This window comes from Oncorhynchus kisutch, linkage group LG19, assembly GCF_002021735.2.
Source record: "Oncorhynchus kisutch isolate 150728-3 linkage group LG19, Okis_V2, whole genome shotgun sequence".
Taxonomy (NCBI): Eukaryota; Metazoa; Chordata; class Actinopteri; order Salmoniformes; family Salmonidae; genus Oncorhynchus; species Oncorhynchus kisutch.
Window position 1 is genome coordinate 19712501 of NC_034192.2, and position 27496 is coordinate 19739996.

At 44.8% G+C, this 27496-nt stretch overlaps 1 protein-coding gene across 1 annotated transcript; it reads left to right on the plus strand.

The window, feature by feature from the left end:
- The first annotated feature begins 16979 nt into the window (after window positions 1–16979).
- Window positions 16980–23745, plus strand: LOC109864420 (post-GPI attachment to proteins factor 2). Its single transcript, XM_020452201.2, has 6 exons — window positions 16980–17368; window positions 17707–17875; window positions 18394–18643; window positions 18869–18975; window positions 21739–21847; window positions 23050–23745. Exons 2-6 carry the CDS (start codon window positions 17708–17710, stop codon window positions 23178–23180), a joined length of 765 nt encoding a protein of 254 aa, XP_020307790.1. The 5' UTR covers window positions 16980–17368; window position 17707; the 3' UTR covers window positions 23181–23745.
- The last annotated feature ends 3751 nt before the right edge of the window (window positions 23746–27496 follow it).

Below are 27496 nucleotides of genomic sequence, written 5' to 3' on the forward strand. Positions count from 1 at the left end.
ATTCAGGTATGTTTCTCCCTGTTTTGTTAATTTTGTGTCCGATTAAGAAATGTTTTTCAACAGAATTGGCGGAATGAATACACCCCTGATCACTCGTAAACAGTTCACTTTCATAGCAGCCACGTTGTATTCCTTCACGAATCTATGTGTTCTCCTCTCTCCTCTTCCCTTCGCCTGTGGACTTCAATGCACAACACATCAGCTGTATGTGACCAGGTGAAAAAACCTTTCCAAGCCAAACCACTACACACAGCCTACATCGTTGTCATCATATTAGCTCAAATAACGTCATAGTCAGCATAGCTAATAGAACTAACAAGTTAGTTAACCCAATACAATCATGCAGTAATGTTACAGTGTACAGTCAGTAAGCAGTTACACCGGCAGGCCCCGGTGGCAATAAATGAGTGATACCAAAAGCTTACCTTGACTTGGAAGAGTTTCCAGTGTTGTGTTGGATAGTCATAGCCAGCTAGCTAACATAGCATCCCTCTGTTAGAGCAAAGTGTTTCAGTAGGCTAAACTAGCTAGCTGCATTTGCTAGCTACAATAAGCAACGCTTCGAACACACCGACAGCGTCATTGCATTTTGGAACAGCAGAATTACATTAATTTCCAATGAAACGCTGTGTTTGCCTTGCAGCATTGCGTTGCAGTGTGTTTGGTGTGGTGCAAAAGTTGGGTTTATTGAACATATGCGTCAAACTGTATGCATAGACGGCTTGACAGAAATGGTAGCAGAAGGTGAATGTTGAACTTTTGTTGCATTCATATCCAGATGATACTGCATACTATTTTGCGCAATGACGCTGTCGGTGAATTCGAAGAGTAAGTGATACTGAGAGTGAACAAAAAACGATGAACTCTCTCTATTTCTCTCTTGCTTCTCATTCATTTCGGAATACATTAATTTGTTCAACTATTGTCTTTCTCTTTGAGTCAACTACTCGCCACATTTTACACACTGCAGTGCTAGCTAGCTGTAGATTATACTTTCACTACTAGATTAATTCTCTGATCCTTTGATTTGGTTGACAACATGTCAGTTCATGCTACAAGAGCTCTAATAGGCTGGAGGACGTCCAGAAGTTGTCATAATTACTGTGTAAGTGTATGGAAGGGGGTGAGAACCATTAGCCTCCTCTAAGTTCTTCAGTTTGTATTGAAGTCAATGTACCCAAAGGAGGACGGAAGCAAGCTGTCCTCCGGCTACCCCATGGTGCTACCCTACAGAGTGCTGTATATTTAAATGTTTAACCTTTATTTAAATAGGTAAGTCAAATAAGAACATATTGTTATTTACAATGACAGCCTACCCCAGCCATATCCTAACCCGGACGATGCTGGGCCAATTGTGCGCCACCCTATGAGACTCTCAATCATGGCCGGTTGTGATACAGCCTGGAGTCAAACCAAGGTCTATAGTGACGCCTCTACCACTGACATTCATTGCCTTAGACCGCTGCACCACTGTAGACCTTCTTTGAAAACAGTGTAACTTTTTTTTGTAACTTTTTTAACATTTTACAATTAAAATGTTTATGAAATTCACTGAGGAGGATGGTCCTCCCCCTCCACTGCATACTACTAGCCTCTGCTATGAATATGTATAGCCATCTCGAGACATAAAGAGTTTTTTCTTAAAGTTGCCAGGATGTCATGTGTCCTACTTTGTTTAAACCTTAATTTAACTAGGGAAGTCATTTAAGAATACATTCTTATTTACAATGACGGCCTATAGCGGTCAAACCCGGACAACGCTGGGCCAATTGTGCGCAGCCCTATGGGACTCCCAGTCACGACCAGTGGTGATATATGTATATACATTTTTTTCATTTATTCTTCACATGTAAAAAAAAGTACATTTGTGTGAGGTTTTTTCTCGCCTGAGTAGGCTCGTTTCACTGCCAAAAATCTAATAAAATCATCTTGTTTTCAGCTAATTAACGCAATGTCAAATACAGGTAGCCTAGTCAAATAATTAACATCCAATCACATTAACAGTTACTCTCTCGTGGGAAACCTTCACTCTTGTCACGCCCTGGTCAAAGTATTTTGTGTTGGTATTGGGATTGTAGCGTAGTGGGTTATCTAGCAAAGTCTATGGCTGTCTGGAGTGGTTATCAATCAGAGGCAGGTGTTTATCGTTGTCTCTGATTGGGAACCATATTTAGGCAGCCATATTCTTTGAGTTTGTCGTGGGTGATTGTCCTATTTGTCCTGAGTGTCTTGATGTCCTTGTTTGATGTTAGTTGACACAAGTATAGGCTGTTTTCGGTTTTGTTTCGTTTATTGTTTTTGTAGTGTTCGTGTTTAGTCGTGTTTACGTTTCTTTAAATAAACATGGATCGCAATCGACACGCTGCAGTTTGGTCCGACTCTCCTTCACCACTAGAAAGCCGTAACAGAATCACCCACCACCAACGGACCAAGCAGCGTGTTAACAGGCAGGAGCCACAGGAGAGGCAACAGAGGCAGCAGGAGCAGCAGCAGCTGCAGTGGGAGAGGCTGCACCACCTGGAGAAATGGACATGAGAGGAAGAACTGGACGGTAAAGGACCCTGGTCTCGGCCTGGAGAATATCGCCGCCCCAGCTGAGAGGCGCAAATATGAGGAGGTAGCACGGCGTAGCGGATGGAAGCCTGAGAATCAGCCCCAAAAATGTCTTGGGGGGGGGGGGGGGGCTCAGGGAGAGTGTGGCAGAGTCAGGAGTCAGACCTGAGCCAACTCTCCCTGTTTATCGTGAGGAGCCAAGGAGAAGACCAGAACCAGAGCCGGTGTTGGAGGTGAGCGAAACAGAGACTGTGAAGGAGTTAATGGGGAAATTGGAGGAGAGAGAAATGAGTGAGTTGCTGTGTTGGTGCTTTTTGCATGGAATTCGCCCGACGGAACGTGTTGGGGATTTGATGGCACCTGGGTTAGCGCTCCATACTCGTCCTGAGGTGCGTGTTAGTCGGCTGGTGAAGTTGGTGCCAGCCTCACGCACCAGGCCTCCTGTGCACATCCCTAGCCTTGCACGTCCTGTGCCAACACTGCTCTCAAGATCTCCAGTACGCCTTCACGGTCTAGCCCATCCTGTGCCACCTCCACACTCCAGTCCTCCGGTAGCAGCTCCCCGCACCAGGCTTCCTGTGCGTGTCCTCGATCCAGTACCTCCAGCACCACGCACCAGGCCTTCAGTGCGCCTCGCCTGTTCAGCGCAGCCAGCGCTTTTCTCCTCTCCTGCGCTGCTGGAGTCTCCCGCCTGTTTAGCGCAGCCAGAGCCTTTCTCCTCTACAGCGCTGCCGGAGCCTCCCGCCTGTTCAGTGCAGCCAGAGCCTTCCTCCTCTCCTGCGCTGCCGGAGTCTCCCGCCTGTTCAGCGCAGCCAGAGCTGCCAGCCTGCATGGAGAAGCCAGAGCTGCCAGCCTGCATGGAGAAGCCAGAGCTGCCAGCCTGCATGGAGCAGCCAGAGCTGTCAGTCCGCATGGAGCAGCCAGAGCTGTCAGTCCGCATGGAGCAGCCAGAGCTGTCAGTCCGCATGGAGCAGCCAGAGCTGTCAGTCCGCATGGAGCAGCCAGAGCTGTCAGTCCGCATGGAGCAGCCAGAGATGTCAGTCTGCATGGAGCAGCCAGAGCTGTCAGTCTGCATGGAGCAGCCAGAGATGTCAGTCTGCATGGTGCAGCCAGAGCTGTCAGTCTACATGGTGCAGCCAGAGCTGCCAGTCTGCATGAATCAGCCAGAGCTGTCAGTCTGCATGGAGCAGCCAGAGCTGTCAGTCTGCATGGAGCAGCCAGAGATGCCAGTCTGCATGGAGCAGCCAGTCTGCATGGAGCAGCCAGAGCTGTCAGTCTACATGGAGCAGCCAGAGCTGCCAGTCTGCATGAAGCAGCCAGAGCTGTCAGTCTGCAAGGAGCAGCCAGAGCTGTCCGTCTACATGAAGCAGCCAGAGCTGTCAGTCTGCAAGGAGCTGCCAAGGAGCTGCCAGTCTGCAAGGAGCTGCCAGTCTGCAAGGAGCTGCCAGTAGTGTCTGGCAGTCTGATCCGCCAGAAGTGCCAGTCGGCCAGGATCTGCCAGTCGGACAGGATCTGCCAGTCGGCCAGGATCCGCCAGTCAGCCAGGATCTGCCAGTCTTCCAGGATCCGCCAGAAGTGCCAGTCAGCCAGGATCCGCCAGAAGTGCCAGTAGGCCAGGATCTGCCAGTAGGCCAGGATCTGCCAGTCGGCCAGGATCCGCCAGTCGGCCAGGATCTGCCAGTCGGCCAGGATTCGCCAGTCAGCCAGACTCTTCCAGATCTGCCAGTCAGCCAGACTCTTCCAGATCTGCCAGTCAGCCAGACTCTTCCAGATCTGCCAGTCAGCCAGACTCTTCCAGATCTGCCAGTCAACCAGACTCTTCCAGATCTGCCAGTCAACCAGACTCTTCCAGATCTGCCAGTCAACCAGACTCTTCCAGATCTGCCAGTCAACCAGACTCTTCCAGATCTGCCAGTCAACCAGACTCTTCCAGATCTGCCAGTCAGCCAGGATCTTCCAGATCTGCCAGTCAGCCAGGATCTGCCAGTCAGCCAGGATCTGGTAGATCTATCTACATGCCTGAGTTTCCTCTCACTCCTGAGCTTCCTCTCACTCTTGAGCTTCCTCTCACTCTTGAGCTTCCCCTCAGTCCCGAGCTGCCTCAGTCCCGAGCTGTCCTTCAGTCACGATCTGCTCCTCAGTCCAGTGGGGTTTTGGGTGAGGACTACTAGGCCATGGTCGGCGGCGAGGGTGGACTATCCAGGGACGAAGGGAGAGGGGATTAAGACATTGACTGAGTGGGGTCCTCGTCCCGCGCCGGAGCCGCCACCATGGACAGACGCCCACCCGGACCCTCCCTATTGTTTTGAGGTGCGTTCGGGAGTCCGCACCTTAGGGGGGGGGGGTTCTGTCACGCCCTGGTCAAAGTATTTTGTGTTTATCTTTATGTATTTGGTCAGGCCAGGGTGTGGCATGGGGTTTTTGTATTGGGGTGTGTTTTGTCTTGGGGTTTTGGTGTTGGTATTGGGATTGTAGCGTAGTGGGTTATCTAGCAAAGTCTATGGCTGTCTGGAGTGGTTCTCAATCAGAGTCAGGTGTTTATCGTTGTCTCTGATTGGGAACCATATTTAGGCAGCCATATTCTTTGAGTTTGTCGTGGGTGATTGTCCTATTTGTCCTGAGTGTCTTGATGTCCTTGTTTGATGTTAGTTGACACAAGTATAGGCTGTTTTCGGTTTTCGTTTCGTTTATTGTTTTTGTAGTGTTCGTGTTTAGTCGTGTTTACGTTTGTTTAAATAAACTTGGATCGCAATCGACACGCTGCAGTTTGGTCCGACTCTCCTTCACCACTAGAAAGCCGTAACAACTCTACCATACCCTTGTCTGTACATTATGCCCTGAATCTATCCTACCACGCCCAGAAATCTGCTCCTTTTATTCTCTATCCCCAACGCACTAGACAAACAGTTTTGATAGCTTTTAGTCCTACCCTCATCCCACTCCTCCTCTGTTCTTCGGGTGATGTGGAGGTTAACACAGGTCCTGTGTGTCCCCAGGCGCTCTCATTTGTTGACTTCTGTAACCGTAAAAGCCTTGGGTTCATACATGTTAACATAAGAAGCCTCCTCCCTAAATTTGTTTTACTCATTGCTTTAGCACACTCCGCCAACCCTGATGTCCTTGCCGTGTCTGAATCCTGGCTTAGGAAGGCCACCAAAAATCTGAGATTTGCATCCCAAACTATAACATTTTCCATCAAGATAAATCAAATCAAATCAAATGTTATTTCTCACATACACATGGTTCACAGATGTTAATGCGAGTGTAGCGAAATGCTTGTGCTTCTAGTTCTGACAATGCAGTAATAACGAACAAGTAATCTAACTAACACTTCCAAAAAACTACTGTCTTACACTGTGTATAAGGGGATAAAGAATATGTACATAAGGATATATGAATGAGTGATGGTACAGAGCAGCATAGGCAAGATACAGTAGATGATATCGAGTACAATATATACATATGAGATGAGTATGTAAACCAAGTGGCATAGTTAAAGTGGCTAGTGATACATGTATTACATAAGGATGCAGTCGATGATATAGAGTACAGTATCTACGTATGCATATGAGATGAATAATGTAGGGTAAGTAACATTATATAAGGTAGCATTGTTTAAAGTGGCTAGTGATATATTTACATCATTTCCCATCAATTCCCATTATTAAAGTGGCTGGAGTAGAGTCAGTGTCATTGACAGTGTGTTGGCAGTAGCCACTCAATGTTAGTGGTGGCTGTTTAACAGTTTGATGGCCTTGAGATAGAAGCTGTTTTTCAGTCTCTCGGTCCCAGCTTTGATGCACCTGTACTGACCTCGCCTTCTGGATGACAGCGGGGTGAACAGGCAGTGGCTCGGGTGGTTGATGTCCTTGATGATCTTTATGGCCTTCCTGTAGCATCGGGTGGTGTAGATGTCCTGGAGGGCAGGTAGTTTGCCCACGGTGATGCGTTGTGCAGACCCCACTGGGGGAGGAGTTGCAATCTACTGCAGTGATAGCCTGCATACTTTCCATGTCTATGCCCAAACAGTTGCCGCCTATTATAGACCCCCCTCAGCTCCCAGCTGTGCCCTGGACACCATATGTGCCAGCACCATTTTAGCCAGCAGCATGCCACCCTGCATACCACTGCTGGCTTGCTTCTGGAGCTAAGCAGGGTTGGTCCTGGTCAGTCCCTGGATGTGAGACCAGATGCTGCTGGAAGTGGTGCTGGAGGGCCAGTAGGAGGCACTCTTTCCTCTGGTCTAAAAAATAATATATCCCAATTCCCCAGAGAATTGATTGGGGACACTGCCCTGTATAGGGTGCTGTCTTTTGGATGGAATGTTAAGTGGGTGTCCTGACTCTCTGAGGTCAATAAAGAGTAGGGGTGTTGTCCCCAGTGTCCTGGCTAAATTCCCAATCTGGCCCTCAAACCATTAAGGTAACCTAATAATCCCTATTTTACAATTGGGTCATTCATCCCCTGACAATATTCCCCAGGTCGTTGATCTAAATGAGAATGTGTTCTTAGTCAATTTACCTGGTAAAATAATGGATAAATTAACAATGTGTGACTTGATCGCCCCCTCCCCCCCCATCTATCTTCAGAGTTTGTTCTGTTAGGTGACCTAAACTGGGATATGCTTAACACCCTGGCAGTCCTACAATCTAAGATAGATGCTCTCAATCTCACACAAATTATCAAATCAAATCAAATCAAATTTATTTATATAGCCCTTCGTACATCAGCTGATATCTCAAAGTGCTGTACAGAAACCCAGCCTAAAACCCCAAACAGCAAGCAATGCAGGTGGAGAAGCACAGTGGCTAGGAAAAACTCCCTAGAAAGGCCAATACCTAGGAAGAAACCTAGAGAGGAACCAGGCTATGTGGGGTGGCCAGTCCTCTTCTGGCTGTGCCGGGTGGAGATTATAACAGAACATGGTCAAGATGTTCAATGTTCATAAATGACCAGCATGGTCGAATAATAATAAGGCAGAACAGTTGAAACTAGAGCAGCAGCACAGTCAGGTGGAAGTTGAAACTGGAGCAGCAGCATGGCCAGGTAGACTGGGGACAGCAAGGAGTCATCATGTCAGGTAGTCCTGGGGCATGGTCCTAGGGCTCAGGTCAGTTGAAACTGGAACAGCAGCATGGCCAGGTGGACTGGGGACAGCAAGGAGTCATCATGTCAGGTAGTCCTGGGGCATGGTCCTAGGGCTCAGGTCCTCCGAGAGAGAGAAAGAAAGAGAGAAGGAGAGAATTAGAGAACGCACACTTAGATTCACACAGGACACCGAATAGGACAGGAGAAGTACTCCAGATATAACAAACTGACCCCAGCCCCCCGACACAAACTACTGCAGCATAAATACTGGAGGCTGAGACAGGAGGGGTCAGGAGACACTGTGGCCCCATCCGAGGACACCCCCGGACAGGGCCAAACAGGAAGGATATAACCCCACCCACTTTGCCAAAGCACAGCCCCCACACCACTAGAGGGATATCTTCAACCACCAACTTACCATCCTGAGACAAGGCTGAGTATAGCCCACAAAGATCTCCGCCACGGCACAACCCAAGGGGGGGGGGGCGCCAACCCAGACAGGATGACCACAACAGTGAATCAACCCACTCAGGTGACGCACCCCCTCCAGGGACAGCATGAGAGAGCCCCAGCAAGCCAGTGACTCAGCCCCTGTAATAGGGTTAGAGGCAGAGAATCCCAGTGGAAAGAGGGGAACCGGCCAGGCAGAGACAGCAAGGGCGGTTCGTTGCTCCAGAGCCTTTCCGTTCACCTTCCCACTCCTGGGCCAGACTACACTCAATCATATGACCCACTGAAGAGATGAGTCTTCAGTAAAGACTTAAAGGTTGAGACCGAGTTTGCGTCTCTGACATGGGTAGGCAGACCGTTCCATAAAAATGGAGCTCTATAGGAGAAAGCCCTGCCTCCAGCTGTTTGCTTAGAAATTCTAGGGACAATTAGGAGGCCTGCGTCTTGTGACCGTAGCGTACGTATAGGTATGTACGGCAGGACCAAATCAGAGAGATAGGTAGGAGCAAGCCCATGTAATGCTTTGTAGGTTAGCAGTAAAACCTTGAAATCAGCCCTTGCTTTGACAGGAAGCCAGTGTAGAGAGGCTAGCACTGGAGTAATATGATCAAATTTTTTTGGTTCTAGTCAGGATTCTAGCAGCCGTATTTAGCACTAACTGAAGTTTATTTAGTGCTTTATCCGGGTAGCCGGAAAATAGAGCATTGCAGTAGTCTAACCTAGAAGTGACAAAAGCATGGATTAATTTTTCTGCATCATTTTTGGACAGAAAGTTTCTGATTTTTGCAATGTTACGTAGATGGAAAAAAGCTGTCCTCGAAATGGTCTTGATATGTTCTTCAAAAGAGAGATCAGGGTCCAGAGTAACGCCGAGGTCCTTCACAGTTTTATTTGAGACGACTGTACAACCATTAAGATTAATTGTCAGATTCAACAGAAGATCTCTTTGTTTCTTGGGACCTAGAACAAGCATCTCTGTTTTGTCCGAGTTTAATAGTAGAAAGTTTGCAGCCATCCACTTCCTTATGTCTGAAACACATGCTTCTAGCGAGGGCAATTTTGGGGCTTCACCATGTTTCATTGAAATGTACAGCTGTGTGTCATCCGCATAGCAGTGAAAGTTTACATTATGTTTTCGAATAACATCCCCAAGAGGTAAAATATATAGTGAAAACAATAGTGGTCCTAAAACGGAACCTTGAGGAACACCGAAATTTACAGTTGATTTGTCAGAGGACAAACCATTCACAGAGACAAACTGATATCTTTCCGACAGATAAGATCTAAACCAGGCCAGAACATGTCCGTGTAGACCAATTTGGGTTTCCAATCTCTCCAAAAGAATGTGGTGATCGATGGTATCAAAAGCAGCACTAAGGTCTAGGAGCACGAGGACAGATGCAGAGCCTCGGTCCGATGCCATTAAAATGTCATTTACCACCTTCACAAGTGCCGTCTCAGTGCTATGATGGGGTCTAAAACCAGACTGAAGCATTTCGTATACATTGTTTGTCTTCAGGAAGGCAGTGAGTTGCTGCGCAACAGCCTTCTCTAAAATTTTTGAGAGGAATGGAAGATTCGATATAGGCCGATAGTTTTTTATATTTTCTGGGTCAAGGTTTGGCTTTTTCAAGAGAGGCTTTATTACTGCCACTTTTAGTGAGTTTGGTACACATCCAGTGGATAGAGAGCCGTTTATTATGTTCAACATAGGAGGGCCAAGCACAGGAAGCAGCTCTTTCAGTAGTTTAGTTGGAATAGGGTCCAGTATGCAGCTTGAAGGTTTAGAGGCCATGATTATTTTCATCATTGTGTCAAGAGATATAGTACTAAAACACTTGAGCGTCTCTCTTGATCCTAGGTCCTGGCAGAGTTGTGCAGACTCAGGACAACTGAGGTTTGGAGGAATACGCAGGTTTAAAGAGGAGTCCGTAATTTGCTTTCTAATAATCATAATCTTTTCCTCAAAGAAGTTCATGAATTTATCACTGCTAAAGTGAAAGTCATCCTCTCTTGGGGAATGCTGCTTTTTAGTTAGCTTTGCGACAGTATTAAAAAGGAATTTCGGATTGTTCTTATTTTCCTCAATTAAGTTAGAAAAATAGGATGATCGAGCAGCAGTAAGGGCTCTACGGTACTGCACGGTACCGTCCTTCCAAGCTAGTCGGAAGACTTCCAGTTTGGTGTGGCGCCATTTCCGTTCCAATTTTCTGGAAGCTTGCTTCAGAGCTCGGGTATTTTCTGTGTACCAGGGAGCTAGTTTCTTATGAGACATTTTTTTTGTTTTTAGGGGTGCAACTGCATCTAGGGTATTGCGCAAGGTTAGATTGAGATCCTCAGTTAGGTGGTTAACTGATTTTTGTCCTCTGGCGTCCTTGGGTAGGCAGAGGGAGTCTGGAAGGGCATCAAGGAATCTTTGTGTTGTCTGTGAATTTATAGCACGACTTTTGATGTTCCTTGGTTGGGGTCTAAGCAGATTATTTGTTGCAATTGCAAACGTAATAAAATGGTGGTCCGATAGTCCAGGATTATGAGGAAAAACATTAAGATCCACCACATTTATTCCATGGGACAAAACTAGGTCCAGCGTATGACTGTGACAGTGAGTGGGTCCAGAGACATGTTGGACAAAACCCACTGAGTCGATGATGGCTCTGAAAGCCTTTTGGAGTGGGTCTGTGGACTTTTCCATGTGAATATTAAAGTCACCAAAGATTAGAATATTATCTGCTATGACTACAAGGTCCGATAGGAATTCAGGGAACTCAGTGAGAAACGCTGTATATGGCCCAGGAGGCCTGTAAACAGTAGCTATAAAAAGTGATTGAGTAGGCTGCATAGATTTCATGACTAGAAGCTCAAAAGACGAAAATGTCATTTTTTTTTGTGTAAATTGAAATTTGCTATCGTAAATGTTAGCAACACCTCCGCCTTTGCGGGATGCACGGGGGATATGGTCACTAGTGTAGCCAGGAGGTGAGGCCTCATTTAAAACAGTAAATTCATCAGGCTTAAGCCATGTTTCAGTCAGGCCAATCACATCAAGATTATGATCAGTGATTAGTTCATTGACTATAATTGCCTTTGAAGTAAGGGATCTAACATTAAGTAGCCCTATTTTGAGATGTGAGGTATCATGATCTCTTTCAGTAATGACAGGAATGGAGGTGGTCTTTATCCTAGTGAGATTGCTAAGGCGAACACCGCCATGTTTAGTTTTGCCCAACCTAGGTCGAGGCACAGACACGGTCTCAATGGTGATAGCTGAGCTGACTACACTGACTGTGCTAATGGCAGACTCCACTATGCTGGCAGGCTGGCTAACAGCCTGCTGCCTGGCCTGCACCCTATTTCATTGTGGAGCTAGAGGAGTTAGAGCCCTGTCTATGTTGGTAGATAAGATGAGAGCACCCCTCCAGCTAGGATGGAGTCCGTCACTCCTCAGCAGGTCAGGCTTGGTCCTGTTTGTGGGTGAGTCCCAGAAAGAGGGCCAATTATCTACAAATTCTAACTTTTGGGAGGGGCAGAAAACAGTTTTCAACCAGCGATTGAGTTGTGAGACTCTGCTGTAGAGCTCATCACTCCCCCTAACTGGGAGGGGGCCAGAGACAATTACTCGATGCCGACACATCTTTCTAGCTGATATGCACGCAGAAGCTATGTTGCGCTTAGTGATTTCTGACTGTTTCATCCTAACATCGTTGGTGCCGACGTGGATAACAATATCTCTATACTCTCTACACTCGCCAGTTTTAGCTTTAGCCAGCACCATCTTCAGATTAGCCTTAACGTCGGTAGCCCTGCCCCCGGGTAAACAGTGTATGATCGCTGGATGATTCGCTTTAAGTCTAATACTGCGGGTAATGGAGTCGCCAATGACTAGAGTTTTCAATTTGTCAGAGCTAATGGTGGGAAGCTTCGGCGTCTCAGACCCCGTAACGGGAGGAGTAGAGACCAGAGAAGAATCGGCCTCTGACTCCGACCCGCTGCTTAATGGGGAAAACCGGTTGAAAGTTTCTGTCGGCTGAATGAGCGACACCGGTTGAGCGTTCCTACAGCATTTCCTTCCAGAAACCGTGAGAAAGTTGTCCGGCTGCGGGGACTGTGCCAGGGGATTTACACTACTATCTGTACTTACTGGTGCCACAGACGCTATTTCATCCTTTCCTACACTGAAATTACCCTTGCCTAACGATTGCGTCTGAAGCTGGGCTTGCAGCACAGCTATCCTCGCCGTAAGCCGAGTACAGCGGCTGCAATTAGAAGTCATCATGTTAATGTTACTACTTAGCTTCGGCTGTTGGAGGTCCTGACGAATCGTGTCCAGATAAAGCGTCCGGAGTGAAAAAGTTGAGGAAAAAATAAATAAATATATGAACGGTAATTAAAAAGTGAAAACCGTAAAGTTGTCAGGTAGCAAAACAGGTTAGCAACAAAACGCACAGCAACTCGAAAACAAGCCTGCGTATTATCAAGGAACCCACCAGGTATAACCCTAAATCTGTAAACATGGGCACCCTCACAGATATTATCCTGACCAACTTGCCCTCCAAATACACCGCTGCTGTCTTCAATCAGGATCATTGCCTGGGTCCGAGATCAAAAGACCACACCTCATCACTGTCAAATGCTCCCTAAAAAAACTTCTGCGAGCAGGCCTTTCAAATCGACCTGGCCCAGGTTTCCTGGAAGGATATTGACCTCATCCCGTCAGTAGAGGATGCCTGGTCATTCTTTAAAAGTAAATAAGCATGCACCGTTCAAAAAAATTTGAACTAAGAACAAATATAGCCCTTAGTTCACTCCAGAACTGACTGCACTAGCATCAAATAGTCCCCGCGATATGAAACTTTTCAGAGAAGTCAGGAACCAATACACGCAGTCAGGAAAGCTAAGGCTGACTTTACTAGTCTGTTCAACATCTCTTTCGTATCGTCTCAGATCACTAAAGATTGGAAAGCTGACGCGGTCATCCCCCTCTTCAAAGGGGGTGACACTCTAGACCCAAACTGTTACAGACCTATGTCCATCCTGCCCTGCCTTTCTAAAGTCTAAAGTCTAAAGTCTCTAAAGCCAAGTTAATAAACAGATCACTGACCATTTCGAAACCCACCATATCTTCTCCGTTGTGCAATCCAATTTCTGAGCTGGTCATGGGTGCACCTCAGCCACACTCAAGGTACTAAACAATATCATAACTGCCATCGATAAAAGACAGTACTGTGCAGCCGTATTCATCGACCTGGTCAAGGCTTTCGACTCTGTCAATCATCGTACTCTTATCGGCAGACTTAACAGCCTTGGTTTCTCAAAAGACTCAAATCCCTCACCTGGTTCACCAACTACTTCTCAGATAGAGTTCAGTGTGCCAAATCGGAGGGCCTGTTGTCCAGACCTGTGGCAGTCTCTATGGGGGTACCACAAGGTTCAATTCTCGGGCCGACTCTTTTCTCTGTATATATCAACGATGTCGCTCTTGCTGCGGGTGACTCCCTGATCCACATCTACGCAGACGACACCATTCTGTATACATCTGGCCCTTCTTTGGACACTGTGTTAACAAACCTCCAAACGAGCTTCAATGCCATACAACACTCCTTCCGTGGCCTCCAACTGCTTTTAAATGCTAGTAAAACTAAGTGCATGATCTTCAACCGATCGCTACCCGCACCCTCCCTCCTGACTAGCATCACAACTCGATATCAGAACTAGGACGGTTCTGACATAGAATATGTGGACAACTACAAATACAAATGCCTAGGTGTCTGGCTAGACTGTAATCTCTCCTTCCAGACTCATATTAAACATCTCCAATCCAAAATTAAATGTAGAATCGGCATTCTATTTCGCCACAAAGCCTCCTTCACTCACGCCACCAGACATACCCTCATAAAACTGACTATACTACCGATCCTCGACTTCGGCGATGTCATTTGCTAAATATTTTCCAACACTCTACTCAGAAAACTGGATGCAGTCTATCACAGTGCCATCCGTTTTGTCACCAAAGCCCCATATACCACCCACCACTGTGACCTGTATGCTCTCGTCGGCTGGCCCTTGCTACATATTCGTCACCAGACCCACTGGCTCCAGGTCATCTATAAGTCTTTGCTATGTAAAGCTTTGTCTTATCTCAGCTCACTGGTCATGATAACAACACCCACCCGTAGCACGCGGTCCAGCTGGTATATCTCACTGGTCATCCCCAAAGCCAATAACTCCTTAGGCCGCCTTTCTTTCCAGTTGCCAATGACTAGAATGAATTGCAAAAGTTGCTGAAGTTGGAGTCTTATATTTCCCCCACTAACTTTAAACATCAGCTATCTGAGCAGCTAACCAATCACTGCAGCTGTACATAGCCCATCTGTAAATGGCCCATCCAATCTACCTACCTCATCCCCATATTGTTTTTTTGTTTACTTTTCTGCTCTTTCGCACACCAGAATTTCTACTTGCACATCATCATCTGCACATCTATCACTCCAGTGCTAATTTGCTAAATTGTAATTACTTTGCTACGATGGCCTATTTATTGCCTTACCTCCTCACCCCATTTGCACACACTGTATATAGACCTATTTTTGTTTTCTATTGTATTATTGACTGTACGCTTGTTTATTACATGTGTTGTTGTTTGTGTCGCACTTCTTTGCTTTATCTTGGCCAGTTCGCAGTTGTAAATGAGAACTTGTTCTGAACTGGCCTACCTGGTTAAATAAAGGTTAAATATATATATTTTTAAATAAACTCATGCTCAGACATTTAGAAACGAAACATGACAATTTGAAAAATAAGCCACAGGAGTTTTTTGAGCGAGAATAAAGATGACTTTCGAGTAGTAAGACATGTATAAAACCAACAGATACCATTAATAAGAAGGGGCTAGAAGCATCTTATATGGTGAGCTACCGAGTGGCTAGGACAGGCAAGCCCCATACTATTGTGGAGGACTGAAGTATTCCTGTTGCCGCAGATATGGCTGGGACAATGCTGGGGGAAAAGGCCCAAAAAACTATTCAGACAATGCCTTCATCAAACAACAATCTTTACGATGCATCAGTGATATGGCAGGAGACGTTTTGAAACAATTACTGCTTTGCATACAAGCCAGTGAATTTGATGTGTTACAGCTGGATGAATCAACAGACGTGGCGGGCCTGGCACAGCTCCTGGTATATGTCCGTTACGTTTATGAGGGGTCAATTAAAGAAGACATTCTCTTCTGCAAACCACTGGAAACCAGGACAACATGAGAGGATATTTTTAAAGTACTGGACAGCTTTGTGACATTGAATGGACTTTGGTGGTCAAGATGTGTTGGTATCTGTACTGATGGAGCAAAAGCCATGACGGGGGGACATAGTGGAGTGGTAACGTGCGTGCAACTACTTGGGTACACTGCAGCATCCACCGAGAGGCTCTTGCTGCCAAGGGAATGCCTGATAGCTTGAAAGACATTTTGGACACTACAGTGAAAATGGTTAACTTTGTTAAAGCAAGGCCCCAGAACTGTTGTGTAGTTTCTGCATTATGCAATGATATGGGCAGTAACGCTTTTACTTGAAAATAAAAGAGAGCCGCACATTCTAGGAGCTCAGATGCAAAAATGTAATTACCAACGTTTCGACAGCCAAGCTGTCTTCATCAGGGTATAATCACAAACACTGCGGGATGACTCGTTTATATAGTGTCAAAAGACACATGTGTCTGTAATCATGGCCAAGAGTGGCCTAATATCATTGGTTAATAATCAAATATTAAAATGCCATACAAAGAACAGCATACAAACAACAAATGGATAGCATACAATCATAGATTAATTTGACTACACAAACTTACAAACAATTACAATGGCAAAGTCACAATAATCACAAGAATGGCTTCAGATCAAAGTCTACGCAGTAACGCTTTTACAACATATAGAGTGCGCTGGTTATCAAGGGGCAATGTATTGACACGTTTTTTAAAATTGAGAGACGAGCTTAAAGTTTTCTTTACCTACCATAATTTTCACTTGTCTGACTACTGCATGATGATGAGCTTGTCACACGACTGGCCTATCTGGGTGATGCTTTTTCTCACCTGAATGATCTGAATCTAGGATTACGGGGACTCTTCAGCTATATTTAATGCGTGGGACAAAATTATGGCTGTGATTAAGAAGTTGGAATTCTTTTCTGTCTGCATTAATAAGGACAACACACAGGTCTTTCCATCATTGTATGAGTTTTTGTGTGCAAATGAACTCAAGCATACGGACAATGTCAAATCTGATATAGCGAAGTACCTGAGTGAGCTGGGTGCGCAATTACGCAGGTACTTTCCCGAAACAGACGACACAAACTACTGGATTCATTATCCCTTTCATGCCCTGCCTCCAGTCCACTTAACAATATCTGAACAAGAGAGCCTCATCGAAATTGCAACAAGCGGTTCTGTGAAAATTGAATTTAATCAGAAGCCACTGCCAGATTTCTGGACAGGGCTGCCCTCAGAGTTTCTTGCCTTGACAAATCGCACTGTTAAGACACTGATGCCCTTTGCAACCACGTACCTACGTGAGAGTGGATTCTCGGCCCTCACTAGTATGTAAACTAAATACAGGCACAGACTGTATGTGAAAAGTGATTTAAGACTTTTTTCACTTCCCAGGAGCCAGGTTTTGACAAAAATTCACACTCATTCTTATGTTTAATAAATGTATCATATAATGTGTGTGTGGCAGCCTTACAATGATGGCAAAAAAAACTAAAATTGAGAGTATGCTGACCCTGGTGCTAGAGGGGGTACGCAGCTGGAGGTTGAATGTTTGAAGGGGTACGGGACTATAAAAAGTTTGGAACTACTGATCTACATAAATAAACTCATTGCTTGTTGAGCGAAACAAGGAAATAACGCCGCCTGCTGGAGGGAGACAGATTTTCCACCGAGTTGTGCCTTTCCTTTCCTCTGGTTTAAATTATACCAGTTTAGCTGGACCTTCTTCCGGGTGCAGTTTATACTATTTTTCGCTTACAGCTGATTCAACCAGCTAACGGAATACCAAACTATCAGCACAGCATACTCACACCACTGATAACGATTACTTTACACTAACTAGCTACAGATCTCAATTTGAACGACCTCTTTGAGAACCGGTAGCTTGTTACCTCTTGACTTTAGCCTGCTAGCTAACGCGTGTTAACGTTAGCCATAATGGTCGTCTGGTGGATGAGACCGGGTGGAAGGCTATGAAATCCAGCTCCCAGTCGGGATAGCTTAGGGGGAAAGCCAGGTAGGCTACCGTATGTTTATATACTAGTTATATTTGGTTGATTTATTATTGTGGTTCATTTCAAAATGCATGCCAGAGCAGCTAACTAGCGAATATTCTGTCATGTTAACCTAACGTTAGCTAGCTAACTGGTTTGGCCATAATTAGCCGCGCCGATGCTCGGCAATAGTAGTTAGCTGGTTATTGAAATACAGCAAATAACGTTATGTAGCTTTTATTACTCTACTAGCCAGCTGTCCATGCATCCATGTTAAAAATAAAGTAGCCAAACAGTTGTCAATGAAGGAGCTCGGCTAACGTTAGCTGTTCCATTTGTTTGGGTGGTGTTTTGTTGGCAGGATGCTGCAGGGACTGTACGGAAGTCTGGATCGGGACAAGCCGCTGATCCGGCTTCCTTTCACGGACTTTGCCGTTGGGACTGTCTTGCTGGCTCTAACCGGTCTAATAGCCTGCATCGTCATTTCTCTGATGTTCCATTTCGATGAGTCTACCTATACCCACTGTCAGGTGAGTAGTTCACCTCACTCTCGGTCTGTCTTGTCTCTCTCTCTCTGTCCATTGACACTTCCTTTCAAGGTTTTTGACTAAGGAGGTTTTCCTATTTGTTTCATTAGTCCATTGTTGTTATTGTCCCACAATGTATTACATGTTATCATTCAAGATATATGTATTTTCAAAATACATGCATTGAGCATCATACCGGCTGTATTTTGAAAGTTGAATATCTTGAATGCTGACATGTAATACATGTTGGGACAATAACAACAATGGACTAATGAAACAAATACCAAAATATACTTTTTGGGTGGAATTTTCCTTTAAATAAGGGCCTATGATGCACTTTGATAAATGCAGTATTAGCTTAGCTATATGCAGAATGTTCTACACATGCTACACTACTGGTAATACTGACAATGTGTGTGTATCGCTTAAATAAATACAGCATTGTAGAACGTGCTACACTACATATACAAATAACACTCCATTGACTGACCTCTCCTCCTGCTGCACCTCCTCACCACCAGGTGCCCAACTACCTCCCTTCCATCAGTGCGTCTATCAGTCTGGTCCCAGAGCGCTATATATGGAGGTTCTGTATCGGCCTGCACTCGGCCCCTCGTTTCCTGGTGGCTGCGGCCTACTTCAGCTTCTACCGCGGACGGTTTGCTAAGAGCTTCCCTGACATGGGCCTTAGCGTCCTGGCTCTCATAGCTGCCCTGGCAGAGAACGTAGGCCTGCTGTTGCTCACCTATGTGTCCTCTACTGAGACCTACAGTGAGTACCGGTAGATGCACACGTGCACAAGCATGCATCAAACATACACACACACTGCTTTGCATTCCAAGTTAGGACATGGGCTAATGCATCGTACACATGCATTCATACACCCTGCGTTAATGTCCACTTCATTTTTAGAGTAAGTGACAGATGTGTTGCTATCCACTGTATTATGTGCTGGTGTTTTAGAGTTACATTCACTGCCGGGTTTGTGTTCGGCAGGTGTTCACAAGAATGGTTTTATCACGTTCGCCGCCTGCTCTCTTCTGCACATGCTCATTACCTGCAGACTGTGGCAGGTGATTAAGAAGTTCAGTCTCAACCCCGAGGTAGAGTACACACCATCATTCCCTCACCTTACCGTGCATGTTTCTTATTTGTGCTGTGTGCCTTCGTATTGCCATTCCTCTTCAGTCCTTGAGTACTAGTGTAATCGTCGGTGTGTTATCCCACTTTTTAAGACTCGGTCATAAATTTCTCAACATCCTACTAAAAAAGCTGCTGTTCATTCCTGTACTTGGAAAAGGACCCTTTAAAAAAATGTATATGCGATTTTCAGATTTTATTGAACAGATAGTGAAAGAAGGATGACAGTGGGGTAAGGTGTGTGTGTGTGTATATATATATATATATGTATATATGAGAGAGAGGTGTTGCATAAAAGGGGAGTAGACGTGTGCCAGAGGCTGGGTCATTAATGCTACAGCAGTCATGCCAGAGAACAGGACCCTTTCTCACCACCCCGTGACAGTGTTGAGCTACTGTTACCAGGGACCCTATTAATAAAGAGTCTAGGATCAATTATGCCTTTTTTGATCATAATTAATATAATTGGACAGAGAGACCTGATCCTAGATTAGCATTGCTGTTTTGAGATGCTTTTTGAATACCAGAGAGCTCATTATGGTCCTGGCTCATTATGGACACACACTAATCTCTGATAGCCTTTCAACACACATTGAGCCACAGTTTCAACACCAGCAAACAGGTGTGGAAATTAATTTATAACCACACACAGAACTATGATGGTGTCACCCGAGGTGTACAGTTGAAGTCGGAAGTTTACATACACAGCCAAATACATTTAAACTCAGTCTTTCACAATTCCTGACATTTAATCCTAGTAAAAATTCCCTGTCTTAGGTCAGATCACCACTTTATTTTAAGAATGTGAAATGTCAGAATAATAGTAGAGATTTATTTCAGCTTTTATTTCTTTCATCACATTCCCAGTGGGTCAGAAGTTTACTTACACTCAATTAGTATTTTGTAGCATTGCCTTAAAATTGTTTCACTTTGGTCAAATGTTTCAGGTAGCCTTCCACAAGCTTCCCACAATAAGTGGGGTGAATTTTTGGCCCATTCCTCCTGACAGACCTGGTGCAGGGGCGGCAGGGTAGCCTAGTGGTTAGAGCGTTGCACTAGTAACCGGAAGGTTGCAAGTTCAAACCCCCGAGCTGACATGGTACAGATCTGCCCCTGAACAGGCAGGTAACCCACTGTTCCTAGGCCCTCATTGAAAATAAGAATTTGTTCTTAACTGACTTGCCTAGTTAAATAAAGGTAAAATAAAAAAACTGAGTCAGGTTTGTAGGCCTCCTTGTTCGCACACGCTTTTTCAGTTCTGCCCACACATTTTCTATAGGATTGAGGACAGGGCTTTGTGATGGCCACTCCAATACCTTGACTTTGTTGTCCTTATGCCATTTTGCCACAACTTTGGAAGTATGCTTGGGGTCATTGTCCATTTGGAAGACCCAGTTGCGACCAAGCTTTAACTTGTCTAACTGATGTCTTGAGATGTTTCTTGAATATATCCACATAATTTTCTTACCTCATGATGCCATCTATTTTGTGAAGTGCACCAGTCCCTCCTGCAGCTAAGCACCCCCACAACATGATGCTGCCACCCCCGTGCTTCAAGGTTGGGATGGTGATCTTCGGCTTGCAAGCCTCCCCCTTTTTCCTCCAAACATAATGATGGTCATTATGGCCAAACAGTTCTATTTTTGTTTCATCAGAGGACATTTCTCTAAAAAGCATGATCTTACAAACCGTAGTCTGGCTTTTTATGGCGGTTTTGGAGCAGTGGCTTCTTCCTTGCTGAGCGGCCTTTCAGGTTATGTCGATATGGGACTCGTTTTACTGTGGATATAGATACTTTGTACATGTTTCCTCCAGCATCTTCCCATGGTCCTTTGCTGTTGTTCTGGGATTGATTTGCCCTTTTTCGCACCCAAGTACGTTCATCTCTAGGAGACAGAACACGTCTCCTTCCTGAGCGGTATGACGGCTGCGTTGTCCCATGGTGTTTAAACTTGCGTACTATTGTTTGTACAGATTAACGTGGTACCTTCAGGCGTTTGGAAATTGCTCCCTAGGATGAACCAGGCTTGTGGAGGTCTACAATTTTTATTCTGAGGTCTTTGCTGATTTCTTTTGATTTTCCCATAATGTCAAGCAAAGAGGCACTGAGTTTGAAGGTAGGCCTAAATACATCCACAGGTACACCTCCAATTGACTCAAATGATGTCAATTAGCCTATCAGAAGCTTTTAAAGCCATGTTGTCATTTTCTGGAATTTTCCAAGCTGTTAAAAAGCACAGTCAACTTAGTGTGTGTAAACTTCTGACCCACCGGATTTGTGATACAGTGAATTATAAGTGAAATAATCTGTCTGTAAACAATTGTTGGAAAAATTACTTGTCATGCACGAAGTAGATGTCCTAACTGACTTGCCAAAACTATAGTTTGTTAACAAGATATTTGTGGAGTGATTGAAAAACGAGTTCTAATGACTCCAACCTAAGTGTATGTAAACTTTCGACTTCAACTGTATGTGTTTGAGTCCACAGCTTATGTATTGTTAGTGTGTGGCTTGATCTGTTCAAAGCAGGGGAAGTGGGTTACACACACAGGGACCAACCCAACTACCCTCACCAGCCTGAGGCACTCTGAACTCACTATTGCAACACCACCTGTTATAGCTACATTTTAACTGCTCTGTTTGTCTCCATCTCTTTCTCCCCCTCTCTGTCTCAATCTCTCTTTCTGTCTGTTGGTGGCTCTCCTCCTCTTTCTGTCTCTCCCAGGAGATCACGTCGTTTCGTTGGAAGGTGCGGCTCTTTCTCTTCAATGTCAGCTTTTGTTTGGTCGCCGCCTACTTTTACAGACGCCACAACAAGTACTGCGAACCCATAAGTGAGTTTTTGGCATCTGTATTGGAACCCTATTCCCTATATAGTGTACTACTTTTGAACAGATCCCCACCCATTCTTTTTTTATTATGCCCCTCTTTCCTCTCTGCTCAGTCAATCAAGGTCCTGATAATGTCATGTTTTGTAATATACATCACCCTGTAGTAGAGGAAGTTTGAGTAGAAGTTGTCTGTGTGTTTAGGGCTTTGTTTCTCCATTTCCCTCATATCTTTGTCAACCCCGGCGTTACCAGTAATGATAACACCAATACTCCAGTTTGAAACCTCTGCTCCTTTCACATCCACCCCAGCTGGGTTCTTGCTCCCGTCTCTTCCAGTGTACACATTCTCTCTACTCTTTTGTAACATGCTATGTATATCATATGTCTGAATGTACACTAAAAGGATGTGGACACCTGCTCGTCTAAAATCTCATTCCAAAATCATGGACATTTAATATGGAGTTGGTCCCCCCTTTGCTGCTATAACAGCCTCCCCTCTTCTGGGAAGGCTTTCTACATTGTTGTGGGGACTTGCTTCCATTCAGCCACAAGAGTATTAGTGAGGTCTGGCCGTGATGTTGGGCGATTAGGCCTGGCTCCAGCCAATGCTTGGCGTTGCGCATGGTGATCTTAGCCTTGTGTGCGGCTGCTCAGCCATGGAAACCCAGAACAGTTCTTGTGCTGACGTTGCTTCCAGAGGCGGTTTGGAACTCTGTAGTGAGTGTTGTGACCGAATATATATTTACGCGCTTCAGCATTCGGCGGTCCCATTCTGTGAGTTTGTTTGTCCTACCACTTCGCGGCTGAGCCGTCGTTCCTCCTAGACGTTTTCCACTTCACAATATCAGCACTTAAAGTTGACTGGGGCAGCTCTAGCAGGGCAGGAATTTGATGAACTGACTTGTTGGAAAGGTGGCATCCTATGACGGTGCCACATTGAAAGTAACTGAGCTCTTCAGTAAGGCCATTCTACTGCCAATGTTTGTCTCTGGAGATTGCATGACTATGCTCAATATTTGTACACCTGTCAGCAACAGGTGTGGCTGAAATGGCCAAATCCACTAATATGTAGGGGTGTCCACATAATTTTGTATATACAGTGCATCTCTCCTTCACTGAGACAAGTGACTGATAACTGACGGATGTCTCATCTCATTTACTCCCTCCCTCTCTATTTCTCCCTTCCTCCCTCCCTTTCCCTCCAGTCTACACTCTGTTTGCTCTATGTGAGTACCTGGTGGTGCTCTCCAACATGGCCTTCCACATGACGGCATTCTGGGACTTTGGAAACAAGGAAGTGATGGTCACCACTCCAGCAGAGGACAAACGCTATTGAAGACTGAGCGTGACAGAGGACACACCCCTACTCTTGTTAATTTTTACCGTTATTTAGAACCTGACAAGTATAAAAGCACAAAGCAAGTTAATTCATCCAAAGGTTCAGACAGCTGAACAGACAAAGACATATTCACACAAACTGGTATTTAACCCTTTCTCTTATGCTGAGCCCACTCCTTACACATCTGAACAGCCAATACACCTCTTTTGCTATACAGAAGATTAGTGATATCTGTTCTTCCTCACTTCATCTAACCTGACCTCAGCCCAAATTCCCCACTCCTCCCCAACTCACGGCTGTCCTTGTACCAGACTGTGACCCTTCTCCTTTCCATAGGATACCTGATGTCTAACAATAACATGTTCTGACGGAACGTAAACATTCTACAATCCCCTCCCTCCCTCAGTAACATGAATAAGGATATTTAGAACTCATCAGTTCCCCCTTTGAACATTAACTCCATGCTGTTCAACATTATATAAACTTGGAAATGACTTAGAAATAAACAAACAATGATAATAAAACATGACCAAAAAATAAAACATGATTACCATTCACAGTTTATTATTATGTTTTACAAATCCAAGACTTGTGGCCTCTGTTCTATAATCACACTTTTGACTTTCCCCATTTCAGCTTCTGGTTCCTAATAGAGTGATGGCACAAGACATGAAAGCAAAAAGAAACACAAGACATAACAGTATTAATGTGTTAAGCTATGCATAATTATATATGCAAAGACAAAACCAAAGTTTGATAACATGACAATTCCCACTCTCTCTTTGCCTGACTATGCTTTCAGGATACTTTTCTTCTGGGTTCCACAAAAATGAAGGTCCTAAAAAAAAATGTATGCTTTCACCCAGTCTTCCCCGACCACAGGCTCCAAGAGATGTTCCCAAGCCATGTCATTTTCACTTTGTTCCCCATCTCCTTCTTCCTCCATAGCCACTCAATATACACGTGCGGTGGCTTTAATCAACTTTGCCTAATCTTGAGGTAACTCAACACTGTATATATGTTTCACATCAATGCCCTCGGAATATGATATCTCAACAGTACTACCAAGGTAACCCCTGCTACTACTAACACTGCCCTCAGAAGATGATATCCCAACAGTGCTACCAAGGTAACCCCTGCTACTACGAACACTGCCCTCAGAATATGATATCCCAACAGTGTTACAGAGGTAACCCCTGCTACTACTAACACTGCCCTCAGAAGATGATATCCCAACAGTGCTATAGCGACTTCTATGAGAATAGCTATTGCTTGGAATCTGTCTCCTATTATCTTCAAAGTTTACTGATGGCTCCCAACTCATCTGGTTCCATAGGCACCAACATCCCCAATGACCTCCTCTGTTCTGCTACAGTCAGTACCTGTGGATAATACTTCCCTGTGCTCATGTTAGGTACACAGGGGTGTTGGTAGACACAATGTATGTAACCTAATTTATGTCCCTTTTACTGTCCTGAATGCCTCTGCTGATCCTACAGCTATTGTATGCCGTAATCATGTGCCTGTTATACTGTTAGCACTGTCGGTGTGCCCTAGGAGGAAGTCCACTGTGTGCAGCTCACCCTGCACTAACATGAGCATATCTACTGCTGCTAATCTTCCCAGTAAAGCAACACAATTAAGTAAGCATCCCAGAAGAAAAGTGCTCAAAATAGCCCACGTTAACATATGTAGCTTGAACTAAAAAATTTGCTCGTAACAGACGACATTCATATTCTGACTATCTCTGAAACTCACTTAGATAATACCTTTGATGATACAGTGGTAGCAATACAATGTTATAACATTTATAGAAAGATAGAAATGCCAATGGTGGAGGTGTTGTTTATATTCAGAACCACATTCCTGTAAAGATTAGAGAGGATCTCATGTTAAATACTGTTGAAGTAATATGGCTACAGGTTCATCTGCCTCACCTAAAGCCCATTCTGGTGGGAAGCTACTATACACCATCCAGACCATATCCAGGTCCATCAGATGTGTTATGGATTCACACCACCTGCTATATTGTGGATGAAGAGTTAGCTGTCCAACAGAACAGAGGGTGTTCTTTAAGGGAAGCGCCTCCAACATAATCCAGGTAGAATCAGGAATTCCCCAGGGTGGCTGTCTCGGCATCTGATTAAAGCCAATGTGTCTCTGCTTAACAAAGAGTTGTAGTTAGTTTCAGAGTGGGTGGCAAGGAATGAGTCAGTCCTAAATATTTCTAAAATTATTGTATTTGGGACAAATCTTTCACTAAACCTCAACTAAATCTTGTAATAATTAATGTGGAAATTGAGCAAATTGAGGTGACAACTGCTTGGAGTAACCCTCTTCGTATTGTCTGAGATCCCCAAAGATTGGAAAGCCTCCGCGGTCATCCCCCTCTTCAAGGGGGTGACACTCTAGACCCAAACTGTTACAGACCTATATCCATCCTGCCCTGCCTTTTTGTAAAATCTTTGAATGCCAAGTTAACAAACAGATCACAAACCATTTTGAATCCCACCGTAGCATCTCTACTATGCAATCTGGTCTCCGAGCTGGTCATGGGTGCACCTCAGCCACACTCAAGGTCCTAAATCATATCATAACCGCCATCGATAAAAGACATTGCTGTGCAGCCGTATTCATCGACCTGGCCAAGGCTTTCGACTCTGTCAATCACCACATTCTTATCGTCAGACTCCATAGCCTTGGTTTCTCAAATGACTGCCTCGCTTGGTTCACCAACTACTTCTCAGATAGAGTTCAGTGTGTCAAATCGGAGGGCCTGATGTCCGTACCTCTGGCAGTCTCTATGGGGGTGCCACAGGGTTCAATTCTCGGGCCTCGGACTCTTTTTCTCTGTATATATCAATGCTGTCGCTCTTGCTGCTGGTGATTCTCAGATCCACCTCTACGCAGACAACACCATTCTGTATACATCTGGCCCTTCTTTGAAGACTGTGTTAACAAACCTCCAAACAAGCTTCAATGCCATACAACACTCCTTCCGTGGCCTCCAACTGCTTTTAAATGCTAGTAAAACTAAGTGCATGCTCTACAACCCCACCCACCTGCACGGCTAGCATCACTACTCTGGAAGGTTCTGACTTAGAATATGTGGACAACTACAAATAACTAGGTGTCTGGTTAGACTGTAAGCTCTCCTTCTAGACTCACATTAAGCATCTCCAATCCAAATTAAATCTATAATCGGCTTCCTATTTCGCAACAAAGCCTCCTTCACTCATGCTGCCAAACATTCCCTCGTAAAACTGACTGGTCATCCCCAAAGCCAACACTTCCTTTGGCCGCCTTTCCTTCCAGTTCTCTGCTGCCAATGACTGGAACGGACTGCAAAAATCACTGAAGCTGGAGTCTTATATCTCCCTCTCCAACTTTAACTTCTTTGGGATAGGGGGCAGCATTTTCACGTTTGGATGAAAAGCGTGCCCAGAGTAAACTGCCTGCTACTCAGGTCCAGTTGCTCATATATGCATATTATTAGTTGATTTTGATAGAAAATACTCTGAAGTTTAAAAAACCTGAGAAAAATCCAACCAGGAGGTGGGAAATCTGAGGTTTGTAGTTTTTCAACTCATCGCCTATCGAATATACAGTGTCTATGGGGTCATATTGCATTTCCTAAGGCTTCCAACTAGATATCAACGGTCTTTAGAACCTTGTTTTGATGCTTCTACTGTAAAGGAGGGGGGAATGGGAGCTGAATGAGTCAGAGGTCTGCCAGAGTGGCATGAGCTGACCACGCGCGTTCATGTGATAGCGACCTGCGTTCCATTGCAATTCTAAAGACAAAGGAATTCTCTGGTTCGAACATTATTGAAGATTTATGTTAAAAACATCCTAAAGATTGGTTCTATACATCGTTTGACATGTTTCTATGGACTGTAACGGATCTTTTTTACTTTTCGTCTGGACCTAGTGTTCGCGTCATGAATTTGGATTTGCGAACAACAAGGAGGTATTTGGACATAAATAATGAACTTCATTGAACTAAACAAACATTTATTGTGGAACTGGGATTCCTGAGAGTGCATTCGGATGAAGATCATCAAAGGTAAGTTAATATTTATAATGCTATTTCTGACTTATGTTGATTCTGCAACATGGCAGGTATATATTTTGGTCTCTGAGCACCGTACTCAGATTATTGCATGTTTTTTTTCCAAAGATTTTTTGAAATCTGCCAAAGCGGTTGCATTAAGGAGAAGTATATCTATAATTCTGTGCATAATACTTGTATCTTTTATCAAAGTTTATTTCTGTAAATTGCTTTTGTATTTCTGTAAATTGATGTGGCTCTG